The sequence below is a fragment of the Patiria miniata genome, unplaced genomic scaffold (genome assembly GCF_015706575.1).
Source record: "Patiria miniata isolate m_02_andy unplaced genomic scaffold, ASM1570657v1 HiC_scaffold_3, whole genome shotgun sequence".
NCBI classification, from domain to species: domain Eukaryota; kingdom Metazoa; phylum Echinodermata; class Asteroidea; order Valvatida; family Asterinidae; genus Patiria; species Patiria miniata.
This window is the reverse complement of record NW_024037069.1, coordinates 36,548,600-36,563,439: the sequence shown is the minus strand read 5'-3', so window position 1 is coordinate 36,563,439 and position 14,840 is coordinate 36,548,600. Positions and strand designations below refer to the sequence as shown.

The 14,840-nt window shown below is 42.5% G+C and overlaps 1 protein-coding gene across 1 annotated transcript; it reads left to right on the top strand.

The window, feature by feature from the left end:
* The first annotated feature begins 338 nt into the window (after positions 1-338).
* Positions 339-3,360, top strand: LOC119736906 (ryncolin-1-like). Its single transcript, XM_038210930.1, has one exon. It carries the CDS (start codon positions 684-686, stop codon positions 1,599-1,601), a length of 918 nt encoding a protein of 305 aa, XP_038066858.1. The 5' UTR covers positions 339-683; the 3' UTR covers positions 1,602-3,360.
* The last annotated feature ends 11,480 nt before the right edge of the window (positions 3,361-14,840 follow it).

The following is a 14,840-nucleotide window of genomic DNA, read 5'->3' as shown; positions in this document are numbered from 1 at the left end:
ATCTATATTGGTTAAAAATACATTAAGCACGCTTCCATTATAATTATTATAACTCTTCCACTTGACAGTTTGGTAGCCCTGGAGCTAATCTTTTGTTATAAGGCCGTACGGTACGGTACGTTCATGCTTTATGTCAACCAATCACGGTACGGTACGTTCATGCTTTATGTCAACCAATCACGGTACGGTACGTTCATGCTTTATGTCAACCAATCCTGTAGGCCTACGTACGAGATGCTCATTTGTATTCATTTCACTGACCAATCAGTGTCTCTCATCTCCGTGGAATGTTAACCTTGCTGGCAACCAGGAGCGCTGCACAAGTTTCATTCCAGATGCTGCGCTGTGGCAACGCGTTGATATGTGCAGAGTTAGCGAAGGGCTGATGCAACGACGTTAGCAGGTCTAAGCTGATTGTACGGGACAAGTTGGACTGCGTGTTCCCGCATAAAATTTCTCATCGAACTCGTCGTAAAATGAGCAGATTAAGATCATGAAGCAATATCAAGGATTCCTTTTCATGTTGTATGCGATTTATAATTCATAGTTTGCTGTATCTTTCTCGATCCAGAGCGTGTCGGTCTCGTTCAAGGCTGGACTCAAAATCGTTGAAGTGAATATTTCAATAACACCACTCGTAATCACATTCTTCAAAATGGTAAAACTGGATGCTGTAACAATTCATGTACGCCGCTGAAAATCGTGCACTGCGAGGGTTTGCACATGCGACCAAAACTGTGCGATCTCGTGTCATCTGCGGACGGGAATGCAGCATGAATGAACGATGCAAGTCGTTTAACTTTAACGACTGCAATAAAATGTGCGAGTTGAACCTTGCCACAAGACGAGAGCATCCCGAAGACTTCAATGCAACTCAAGGGAGTGTGTACTTTGATGCAGATGAGGACACACCTCATTACTCACTGACTGATAGCTCAGTGAGTCGCCCGAGAAGTTGCAACATGCTCTTAGATGCCGGTTATTGTTCAAGCGGTATCTACACTATCTACCCAGAGGGATTCGGCAATGACAGTCTCCGCGTCTACTGTGACATGGAAACTGACGGCGGGGGATGGATCGTGTTTCAGAGGCGACAAGATGGCAGTGTGGACTTCTACCGTAACTGGACCGAGTACCAGTCTGGCTTTGGTGATCTGTCTGGTGAGTTCTGGTTGGGCAATGACAACTTGGTGACTCTAACGTCTGATGATTCACAAGGAACATGGGAGCTACGAGTTGATTTAGAGGACTGGGAGGGCAACACGACATGGGCAACGTACTCGGATTTCCAAATATCCCAGGCTGAGTACAATCTGAACATTGGCCAATACGATGCCAGCAGCACTGCCGGTGACTCGCTAGATTATCATATTGGAAGTAAATTCTCAACAAAGGATCGCGACAATGATATACGGGACATAAATTGTGCAAAATCTTGGGCGGGGGCCTGGTGGTTTAGTAGATGCTGGCATTCTCACTTGAATGGTCGATATTACCCAGATGAGAATGCAGGTAGTAGCAAGGGCGTGCAGTGGAGTACATGGAAATACCATTATTCACTAAAAGCATGTAGCATGAAAATGCGTACAGCTGGCCCGTAAATCTTATACTTATTGCACACAATGATCTTAGTTGTGTGTTCCCACTATAATCATGGTTGTTTGTATCCCTCGGTGGGCGGTGTCTTCCCAAATTACCTAACGACTATAATACAGGGTAGGGTTTTAGATCAAAAGCAAACCCGACGACGGCCAAGTCTACTGACACTCAGATCGAGCGTGAAAGATTAGAAAGAAACGTATAAACAATACGTATAAACGTATAAACAATTATTGGCTCTGAATGATAAACATCATATTTATTCGTTCAAAGACCTCGTATTCTTTAAAAATTTCGTAGGAAAAAAAGAAAAGAAAAAATGGATAATCACGGGGATACTAACTTAAGGTTAATCAAATGTTAAAATTAAGGTCACCAAGGCGGGGGCCTGGAGCGGTTGGTGGGGGAAGGGAGCATGCCTCCCTTATATACGCCAGTGATTAAAAATAAAAAATAAAGTGTACTGTTTGTGCCATTTCTCAGTTTTCAACCTAAAACAAACTCTGTTTTCTACTGCAAAGCGTAAACTTATTGGGTTCTTGTCCTCCGAGTCCGGCCAAACGCAAGAAAAGGGGACAAACACACAGGATTACCAACTTCTGAAGAAACACTTATTTATTCAGCACAACAACTCTGTGGTCAACCTGCCACCCTGCTACCAGTACCACGACTGATCAATTCCCAGCATAGACATGCACACAGTCTAAACAGATGTATACAATTGTAGCAACTTTACCCAACCCTTCAATCAAGCCAAGCCCTACCCGCGAAAGTAAACAAAAGAACCCCACTTAACCAACCTATTTGTAGAGCCTATTTCCGGAGCGCGCGCCAGCCAGACTCAAAACCAGGTCAGGTGCGCGCCGCCGGAGCCCCTCTGCCGGAGCACTAGTGCTAGAAAGCAATGACATTAAAAGTACTGCATAGACTGTCCGTTACAATAATATGTATTTTATAAAACGCACGTATTCATAAATAATTGGTACTGAAGGCGCTATTCTTGTCCTCATTATTACCATGCTCATTGGGCCAATAAAACATTCCAAAGACAGTATGTCTAGTATAATAGCTCCATGATGCCAATTCGGGACAAATGGCTAAAACCAATCACAATAACCATCTCTGCCCTCACAGGTACCCATTTACTCCTGGGTGGAGAGAAGCTATGAGTGACGAAGTGCCTTGCCTAAGGGCACACGCACCATAACCCCAGGCTGGACTCGAACCCACAACCTGAGGAATTACTCGCAGACAATGAATTCAATACTCCAGACTACGAGGCCACGGCACTCGATGCGACATTTTATTATGAAAGACACAATGCTTCGTTGTCAGAATTTTTTTTTGGGGGGGGGGCATGGATCAAGAAAAGAAACGTTGTGCGCAGCTTCTATCATTACATGAGATTGAAGTCGATTTTTTTCCCTACGATTTGGTCAAATGGAGCATGAAAGAAAGTAATCAATTTTGGCACATGTTGTTTGTTTTTGTTTAAGTTTCTTTTTTTTTTCAACGTGATTTAACATGCACAGCACTGTCTACTTTTCGGTAATAATTCTGGATAAAATGAAATAACTACATTTTAATTTAACTTGATTTATATAACTGCTAAATTATTTTTGGAGAATAATGTTACAAGGACCATAATTTTAGAATATTTTGGGTGGACCTAAACTTGTTCATATTGCCTTTTTGCTTGTATATTGCAGTCTATAAACTTAATGACCTTAGACGTTGAATAACATATAAGTGATAAGAACTAAACAATCATGGATTCTTATCACTCAGTTTGCTGTTTGATATTTTGCTTGTATATTGCGGCAAAAGAAGGTTCCAATGACCTATGACGTTGAATAAACCGAGTGACAAGAACCAATCCACGATTGAGGTTTCCCAAATTATTAATGGTGTTCTGCTTGCAAGAATATGTGATTCTGGTACAGTGTTTATCAGCTGAAGGGCGACCATGGCTATGATGCAAAACAAGTCTACGCTTCAGTCGGCCACCTCGCATACTTCGTTCCAGGCGCGTAAATATAGCAAGGTCATTTCGATTGGGCGATAGACGTACAAAAGGGCACATTGATCATCCGGGCATAAAAGGTAGAGATTTTGTTTTCATCAGTCACCCAGTCTCCGTAGAATTAAAAAAAAATAAGAGGGGGTTGGGGGTTGGAGCACCATCTTCCCATGGGGGCGCTGTTAATAGCTCAATATCAGGTACTATCAGACAAAAGGTGGCGCTCTTCACGGCGGCACAATTCCCCCCCCCCCCTCAGTGGCGTAGCCATCGGGGGGGGGGGGGGGCGTGGGGCGGGGGGGGGGGCGACCGCCCCCCATGAAACCTTGCCGCCCCCCCCCCAGTCGCCCCCCCCCCCACACTGAGATTTTGAGTTTCTAAAAAAATTATCATTGATCTAAATCTAAATAGTTGCGAATGATCCACATGATGACCACTGAGAAACGACCCTTCGACCGGCGACCGCGGACCAGTAAGCTGACAACCGGCGTGACATAGCGCATAATGATAATCTAAAATGCGTATTAACACCCACTGCACTGCTCGCTCACACCACGGAACACGTATTATAGACAGGTGGTCCGTGGGTCACACAGTTTCAGTCAGCGATATCACGCGAATCGGCCACGTACAAACTTTTTCCTCCATTCATATAAGCTAAAGAATAATAATAGACCAATTAAAATTCCTTTGAAATCAGCGGGGGGGGGGGGGGGGGGGGCGTGCGGGGGGGGGGGGGGGGGCGACAGCCCCCCAATGAGATTTTGAGTTTCTAAAAAAAATATCATTGATCTACATGACGCCATGGGCGTCAACCCTGGGGGGACAGGGGGACTGGTACCCCCCCCCCCACTTTTTGAAGGGTGGGGGACACAATATCAAATGACCCCCCCCCCCCCAGATTTTTGAACTCGTGTCTCATTTACAGGGCCCTATTATGTACTACAATGTATCTTTTGCTTAGAAAATATTGGGTAAAGTGGTCAGAAATTGCCTCAGATAGCACCACAGAGCATTTACAATCAAACATTTTTCGGGGCCCTTAAGCGGGCCCGAACCCCACGCCTATAGCTCAGAATTCTGGTAGCTGATTCAATGACTCCAACCTCGAAAACGATCCTGGCTACGCCACTGCCCCCCCCCCCCCTTCATGCTACGCAACCTCTACTCCGATGTTAAGGCCTTTAACCCTGTAATTGGTTCGGACATTTTTCTGTGAGAATCGTTCACGAATATTTGAAACATCACTCCTTCCAACGTTCTATACGAAAAGGAATTATTATACCCAAAGCAAAAACCAATAACCGGATTATGAACTTCAAAAAGTTATAAAGAGATGTGTACAAGTATATTGCAAACTTTCGGAATACACATTTTTCACTTCCTGCTTTTGTTTAAATGTTGATTACCTGACCGCGATCAAAAAGTATGGCGGCACACAATGTGCACAGTTTACCTAGCACCACACCATCCATTCAGCAATGCACCATACCATACAATCACAGCCAAAGTAGCGCCCAGCCTATAGAGGGCAGTACATGAATACTGTGATGTCTTGCCACCACAAAAATTCCGTGTGCATTTTGGACTCCGCAAACAAAAAAAACCCCAAACAAACACTGGTTCAAAGCACAACCAGGTACCAGACTATTCTGCACCTTAATTTTAATGTGCAAGATGTTTGGATATTGAAATGACGCGGTACTCCCGTTGGAGAACATACAGCTTGTGTGAGCGAACTGCTGGACGACAGGGTTCGAGGTTGGATGGAAATCGAAAGCGGGAGTGACTGGGCTTATCGTGACGCTTGGTGGTGCTCTGGAGCCGTACAAAGACTTACGGCAAATGAAAAGTTAAATATAGAAAATGGTTGACGGCTGACATATTGCGTCGCACACTGAAACATGCTAGCCTCAATGCATTGTCTGCAAAACAAAGGACTAAATGAGACATGACTTGTTTGAAATGACGTTGATCATTCCAACATTTTTATTACAAAGTAGAGAGGGGACGATAAGATATATATTTGCACGGTGACCTGTGAAACTGTCATCAAAATTGAAATGAAAATCAAAGAAATGCAGCGGTCCCTATCTTTAATCCTAATGTGAAACACGCGCGATTAACAGCAGCTGTTTTGGCGAATAACGTTAACATTACGGCAAATTATGTGCGAACTACTTTTCGTACGTTTAACTCCCAAAACAAACTGCGCGTAAGCTTGACCGTTAAACTTGAACAGCGCCCTCAATCAACTACAAGTAATCACACAACAGATCGTCATTATACACTGTACAATTATTATGTAACCATATACAATTCTTTTGAATCTTAACAGCAAAGAACCCCTTCATCTATAATCCTAATTTTAATATGAACACACGTATTAAACAGGAGCTGTTAAACGGCGAACTAATTTTTGTATGTTTAACCCACAAACCTGCGTAGGTTTGACCGTTAAATTTAAATAGGGCCCTCAATCGACTGAGAGTATCATCACAAAAAAAATAGTCATTGAACAATGTACTCGGTAATAAAATATTCTTTCCAATCACTACAGTACCAAGGAATTTGAACACATTGGGCGTTAGACTTTTGACAGCGCACATCATTCATGCATGTGGGGTTTGATACTTCGGAAACAACGCTTCGAGTCGCTCGCGCGAAACCGAAACCTCTCCGTGCAGTCTTAAGCCCGGTTCATACTTCACGCGAAAGCTTGTGCGAAGCAAAATTCATGTCGTCAACAATGGTGGACGCGTTTCGAATGTATTGTTGACGTCACGAATTTCGCTTCGCTTTCGCGTGAAGCGTGAGCCGGGCTTCACAACAAACCAGGAATTGGGGACGACGCACCGTACGGGGAACTGGCCCGCCTCCCGCCGCCCGCCGCAGGTGCGGCTTTCGAAATTTCTTTGGACAGCACTTTGAAGACCTTTTCGTAAAGATGACACCCCGTGCTGTTTACGAACCTTTTTCTTCTAGTTTTCGATTTGCATCTTTTGTTTTAAAGAGAAATGTACTTGTATTCCAATTAATGGCGTCTGAAACCCTCTAAAAAAAAGGAGTTTCATTATTCAAATTGTTTTCTTGGCACATTTTTATCATAATTTTATCATGAGTTTGTTTTAGTGGCATCCATGAGTCACACATCAAATGTATAATAATTCTTTGCTATTAGCATTGGCAGTTCTACGGGGGGGGGGGGGGGGGGGGACCTAAGGGGGTTTTATCCCCCAAAACCTTGTCTAGCCCCCCCCCCCAAAAAAAAAATTTAATAAAAAAAAGTGCATTAGCAAAAAGAAGGAATGTGACGTACATGAGAACAGTCTCCCCCTAAAGAAATAGTCGTGACAAGGGTGCATTTGTAGTTAATATATTGTGCCGTTTTTGTAGGCTTTTATTGGGGCTCCACATTGAAAACATGGCTAGAGGTTCTAGGGGTCATTGTCTTGTCGGGAGCCTAAAATTAGGGTCTGTTAGAAATGAGAATCAAAGAAACGTAGCGGTTCCTATTTTTAATCCTAACATGATTCACAGGCTTTTAACAAGAGCTGTTTTGGCGATCTCCGTTACCAAAACAGCAAATTAAGCGAGAACTACTTTTCGTACCTTTAACTCCCGAAACAAAGTGCGCGTAGGCTTGACCGTTAAACTTGAATAGCGCCCCCAATCAACTAAAAATAACCACCCAACTACTGATCGTCATTGCACACTGTACAAATTATGCAATCTATACAATTCTTTCGAATCACAACAGCAACGAACCCTCTTTTTCTATAATCATCCTAATATGAACACACGTAATAAACAGGAGCTCTTTCGGCGAACTACGTCGCCGAAACGGTTAATTATGGGCGAACTACTTTTTGTACGTTTAACCCACATACCAAACCTGCGCAGGTTCGACCGTTAAACTTAAATAGTGCCCTCAATTGAGAGTATCATTTCAATAATATTCATTGAACAGTGCACTTGGGGTAATAGAATTTTGTCCAATCACTAGGGCCTACAGTACCAAGGAATTCGAACACGCCTCATTGGGGCTTGGGCGATACACTTTTGACATCGAGCATTGTTCATGCATTTGGGGTTTGATCCTTCAAAAACAACACTTCGAGTCGCTCGCGTGAAACCGAAACCTCTCCGTGCAGACTTACACCAAACCAGGGATTGGGGACGACGCGCCGTAACGGGCCCGCCGCCCGCCGCCCGCCGGTGAGGCTTACGAAATTTCTTTGGACCGACACTTTGAAGACCTATTCGTAAAGAAGTCACCCCGTGCTGTTTACAAACTTATTTTTTAATTTTATTAAATCTAGTTTTTGATTTGCATCTTTTGTTTTAAAGAGAAAATGTACTTTTATTCCAATTTAGGGAGTCTGTAACCCTCGGAAAAGGCGTTTCATTTTGCACATGTTTTTAAATCTGGGCACATTTTTATCATGATTTTACCATGAGCTAATAGTTTACCGGCATCCATGACATACGTTAAATGTATAACATGCGGGCCAAATCACAATTTGTATGCTTAAATTCTTTGCTATTAGAGCGTTTTTACTGTACCTTATAAATTCTCGACAATAAGGGAAAAAAAATAAGGGGATAAAGAAAATCAAAAAGTTATGTGGTGTTGACCAAGCATTCAGGGGTCGCGATTGGTTACCGACTCCCATATAGGGCTCTTCCTGGGTCTCGGATTCCCCGGCCCACCACACCTCCTTCCCTATCCATCCATGTAACCCCGGAGGGCCAAGCACCGTTAAGGGAGGAAACGAGGCGACACCCTATGCCTTGCTGCCGAGACAGCAAAAGAGCCCCGTACCTATGAGTAGATGCATAACCTGGACTTCGCAGACAGTCCCAGCCGGTGACTTAACTGATTGAGCTAAGGTCGGTTGGTATTTGACGACGGGAAATTAAGACTCTTAAAGTAAATGACAGAGCGCGTGTATTGAAAACCAAAATTACACCAACAGGACTCGAACCCCGGACCCCGGGGTCTGTGCACAATGCACCTAACCACTAGGCCATTTGCTTGATTGTCACTTGGTGTCGGAACATTATCGTTTTAAATACAGGGCCTCCCCTATAACACAAGCTGTGTTTTCTTATGGATTCCTCGACCGTGTTCACCTGTCTGTTGTGCATGCACATGTGTATACGTAATCGTATATACATCATACAATTTTATCATGAGTTTGGTTTAGTGGCATCCATGACACAATATGCGGGCCAATTTGCATGAAATTGGGCCCTAATATTACTCTTTGCAATAGAGCGCAGGCATCATTTTTCAAAATGGCGATGGTTGATTGGACTACTTATCGGGTTGACATCCTTTGATGGAATTTCCTCCTCCCATTAGTCACTGGATAATTGAACAAAAAATTAACAAAAATTAAAATAAGCTTTAATTTAAATGGTGTCTCAAACACCTCTGAGAGTTGTGAGTATTTTTAAATAATTTGCGGACAAACTCGTAATTATCGTCGAGTTCTACGGGAGTCGATTTGCAGGTCTGCACCCATATAGACACCTAATGAGAGGCGTCCTCTCTGGGATTCCACTGGTTGTTATACCGTATACTTCGCGTAAATCGATATTCATTTTCAATCACTTCAAATATCACAGAGCCTTTAATGCTTGATTCCAATAGTTATAGGCCTATTACACTATCCCCATTTGTTACCATTTGGTTCTGGAGGTTCTAGGTTTTTAACTGTCCTATATGAAAAACACATTTTTTTAACACGAGCTGTTTGTGCGAACTACGTTACCAAAATAGCAAATTATGCGCGAACTACTTTTGGCACATTGAACTCCCAAAACAAACTGCGCGTAGGCTTGACCGTTAAACTTGAATAGCGCCCTAAAAGTAATCACACAACCTTTTTCTGTAATCGTATTATGAACACACGTAATTAACAGCAGCTACGTCGCCGAAACGATAATTAAGCTCGAACTACTTTTCGTACGTTTAACCCCCAAACTAAACCTGCGTAGGCTTGACCGTTAAACTTAAATAGTGCCCTCAATGGTCCTGAGACGTAATGACGTCACGCTTTGTTTACATGTGCGCTTTCCTATGAGAGCCAGCTCGAGGAAAGCGCATTTTTAAACAAAGCGTTACGTCATTACATAGTATCACCACAAATGATCGTTATTGAACAATGTACTCGGTAATAGAATTCTTTCCATTCTCTACGGTACCAAGAAACTCACGTCTTACTTTCTCTTTCAACGTCAGGCGTTACACCATTGACATCGCACTCTGTTACGTAATTGTTAACGCATTCATTGCTACGCCGAATTTCAGTACTCAGCTTCACTCTGGATGGAGGAAGCACCCCTAACTATTCCTCTTTTGTTTCCCTACTTGCAATCAACAATTCGTTTCAGGTCGCGCGACCCTTCAGTCCGGCACTGTTCTCACGCCTGTACAAGGCTTAATCCAGAACATAGTGTTTTTTTAAGGGTGGTCCGTGTTTTATAAGGGTCGACCAAACTTGTTTTGTTCCCCGAAAAAGTGAGTCCAAAATATAAGGCCCCAAAATCTGATATGAAAAGGAAGGGGAAGGATCTTCATGGCATTGGTGCATGGTAGCGCAATTTTAATGATGTACGCATTGGCTGCCTAAAGAAAAAACAAAGAGATGTCATGGGTTTGGAGGGTTTTTTTTTTGGGGGGGGGGCAATGGCCCCATTGGGCCCCACCAATCCGCCGTTGTGTATGTGTGTCCCAATTAACCTGTGGCATCTTGACAGAGCCAAGGTTTTAACCTTTTTTTTTCCTAGTGAATAAAATTCCATCAACCTCCAAATGCATGTATTCCACTTTATAAATTTTGAGTTTATCAGCTCGCTATATGCGGTCCAAATCATTGAGTCGTGCTTGACACAAAGCTGCGATAAAAGGGGGAAATTTATTGCAGGAAATAAAAAGGTCATGATATCAGTTTTTTAAGCCAGTAATAGTAAGCTTGCCGAAGATATGAACCTATCACATCCCTGCCCATATACCAGTTCATAAACATTATAACTTAGAAGGGGCTTGGAAAAAAGTGTACTTGCTGTTTTAGTTTCAATACCCCATCTCGCTTCCATTGCAACAGACCCGCACACCGTCCAAATACAGGTTGATCGGGTATTAAAGCGATGTGTGCCCTATTCGCTCTTTGTATGGCGATATTGAAACAAAAGCGGAGAACTTCGCGTTCACAAATAAACTGAGTTACCTTCTGGTTCACCGTGGAACTTTTTCACGGTGAACAATTGTGCATGTATTTGTTGTTTGATCCTTCGGCAACAACGCTTTGAATCGCTCGCGCGAAACCGAAACCTCTCCGTGCAGTCGTACAACAAACCAGGGATTGGGGACGACGCGCTGTAAGGTGAACCGGCCCGCCGCCCGCCCGCTGCCCGCCGCAAACCGGCGCCCGCAGGGTGCGGCTTTCGAAATTTCTTTGGACAGACACTTTAAAGACCCGAGTTTTCGTATTTCGCAAGCAACCCCCGTGGGTGTGCACGGTTAGGCGGGGGAGGGGGGGGGGGCACGGCATTAAAGATGGCAACCCGTGCATGCCTTTTTCTTCTATAGGCTTACTAGTTTTCGCTTTGCATCTTTTAATTTAAAGAGAAAATTCCGTTTTGCATACAAATATGAACCCTCCCTGCGAGAGCCGAATTAATATCTGGCCGCCAATAAATCGATTTTTTTAAAGAAATAATTCAGTTTCTAAACTTCTTTGGATTCTAGGAAAATACCAATTGGATAATCAATGTTCGAGATGAAACGCGCAAATGGCATGGGGACGCATCTTTAACAATTGGAACTGTGATATTTTCGGCTTTTGCAACCCCCCCCCCCTCAGCAACAACAAAACATTGTATCGTGAACTTGCAACTTTTTGAGCAGTACAAACTTTTTCACTTTTGCATATTTATAAGACATGATAGGTTGGTTCCCAAAACCCTAACATGTTCAGTATGAATGGACTGGAAACCAGTTCAGTTGCTCGGCGGATCTGTTTGTGCGCAAACGCAACCTGAAATAAAAGCTACTTATTTGGACGCCCCCCCCCCCAAAGAATAATAAATAGGGTGTTTTTTTTTGGGGGGGGATTGAGTAGTACTCCAAAGAAGTGATAAAGAAAGAACTAGAAACTAATTGGGTACACCTAAAGAAAAAAAGTCTAAAACATTGCCCAATACGTCACAGTTCAAAGATTTGTCGTAAATGACGTTTTTTAGCTGCTCCCATAAACTTGCAATATGTGTTTTAAGGGCACCCTAAAATAATAGCATTTCATAGGGAGCGTAAATAACACATTGTAATTGCTTTCCTTTTGTGCTGTAGTTTCATCAGATTCATATCGTACATCCAATTCAACCCTGGCTTTCATAGCTAAAGCGCAAATGTAAACACAGCGTGACGTCATTATGTCTGAGGTCTACTGGGCGACATGCAGACACCGTATACACGTATCTTTCTTTCCATTCAACAGGCCTACACCACCCAAACACAGGTTAATAAAAGACGGTATATGCCCCCTTCGCTCTTGTATCACGATATTTGAACAAAAGCGGAGAAGTTGAACAGGCGAAGGCTTCCCAATCGCGTTTTGAACAAAAAAAATTACGTAACGGTCGTGACTCTACGAAAAGTGCGCTGAACCCGTCGTGAAACAAAGACCGTATCATGAAAGTAACTCTTTCACGGTGAACCAATGATTGATCCTCTGCAAAGAAAGTTGCGAACAATCGTATTCGAAATGAATCCATCCTGCGAGAGCCGAATTAATATCTGGCTGCCAATAAATCGATTTGTTTTTGAAGAAATAATTTAGTTTCTAAACATCTTTGGATTCTATGAAAATAGCAATTGGATAATCAATGTTCGAGGTGAAACTCGCAAATGGCATGGGGACGCATCTTTATAATAATTGAACCTGTGATCTTTTTAGAATTTGCTCATCCCCTCCCGAAAACAAAATCTTTTTATTTGAGAAATCGCAAATTTTCTAGCAGTACAAAAGTTCTTCACGTTTGCATATTTATACGACACGATAGGTTGGCTCCCAACAACCTATCATCTTTGAATTTAATGGACTGGAAACCAGTTCAGTTGTCAACGCAACCTGAAATAGAAAGGTACAAACTTGCCCCCCCCCTCCCAAAAGAAATATATAAACAGTTGTTTTTTAAACATGTTCCACATAGGGGCCTAAATGACGCTTTTCGATGTTCAGTTCAGTTGCTCGGCGGATCTGTTTGTGCGTAAACTTATTTGTACCCCCCCCACAAAAAAACCACAAAAAAATAAGAAGAATAAACAGTTCCAAACAGGCGCGGTTCTAGAACCAATATTTTGGGGGGCTAGCAGGGTGGATCCAGAAATTTTTTCAGGGAGGCGTGCTGAAATGTAAACCGGTTATTTTCTCCAGACACTTAGGCCTCCGAAAATCAATAGGTGGGGAGCGCCAATAAAATCCTCAAATAATTCACACTATATTAACTACAAATGCACCCTTGTCACCACTATTTATTTAGGGGGAGACCGTTCGCATGTACACATGTACATCACAATCCTTCTTTTTGCTGATACTTTTTTTTTTTTATGGAATTTTTTTTTGGGGGGGGGGGGGGGCTAGACTAAATTTTTTTTAAGGGGGGCTTTAGCCCCCCCAGCCCCCCCCCCCCCCCGTAGAACCGCGCCTGGACTTCCAAAGATTTGTCGTTTATGACGCTGTTTAGCTGCTACCATTTAATTTGCAAAGTGTGTTTTAAGCCAACCTAAAATAATATCATTTAATAGGAGTGTAATTCACACACTCTACTTGGATAATTTTGTGTTGTAGTAATAATTTCAACAAATTCATCATGATCCTACATCCGATTCCTAATAGCAAAGCGCACATGTAAATAAAGCGTGACGTCGTTATTCCTGAGGTCTATTGGGCGACATGCAGACACTGAGTTTCAATACCATCGACATGCAGATGTATCTTTCTTTCCACGCAACAGGCCTACAATGTACCGCCCAATAAAAACCGGCATATACCCCATTCGCTCTTGTATGCCGATATTGGAACAAAAGTGGAGATGTTGAACAGGCGAAGGCTTCGCATTCTCACTGCAATACGTACACGTTTTGAACAAAAAAGTTACGTAATGGTCCTGACTCTACGAAAAGTGCGCTGCACATCCTTCGTGAAACAAAGACCGTATCTTGAAAGCAACTCTTCCACGGCGAAACCAATGATTTGATTCTTAGAAACTGTTGAACAATCGTATTCGGAAACAAAGCGCAAGAGTCACTCGCGCGAGACCGAAACCTCTCCCACAGTCTTAAAGCAAAGTATACTAGGAATAAACAACACATCGTGACTGACGTAACATGCTCCAAACATGCTCATAGACAGTTACCGTCCCTCGACTATGCAAATATACGGGCACTCGTACGGTGAGCCGGGCCCTCCGCTTTCGAAATGCCTTCAGCAAAACACTTTTGCGATTCTTGATGAAAAAAAAAACGACAGTGAAAATCGAACCTGTCTTACAAAACGTTAGCTTAAAAAGTCAAAGTGAAACGAAAGAGGAAATATTGATCGAGCAGTCAGTGTTACTAACACAGGGACTTACCTGTTCAAACGTTTCGTTAGAAGTCAGTTCAGTTCATTTATTTCCAGTGTTCACAAATCAGTGTGTTATGATACAATAATGTATACGTGTACATGTGCAACAGAGAAGTGAAACGCATTATAGGCATGGGCCCTTGAATACATGTGTTCAGACACCAAGTGACGATAAAGCAAAATGCTGTATTTAGAGAAAAAAAGTTTACATGCAAAGATAAACAAGGATACAAAGAAATAATTTTACAAGCCAACATGGAAATGTAAGGAATAAATAACTACAGTTTCACATACCAAAGTATACATTCAGCAAAATAGATATGTAGAATTTCTTCAGGAATCAGTGGAGAGTACTATAACTTGGTTCCCTTGTGGTTATTGGTAGTAAATGGCGGATGGAAATGAATAGCTTACCAAGTCAAGTGATAATATTGAAATTCCTAGAAACAAAATAATGGATTGAAGAGTATAAGGTATTGAAAATAGACCAATGTATGTACTGCGGGAAAACATACAGCGAATGTACAGTATACGAATACGAAATTTCAGCAAAAATGCATTTTAATGAAGCAGGTTCGTTAAAT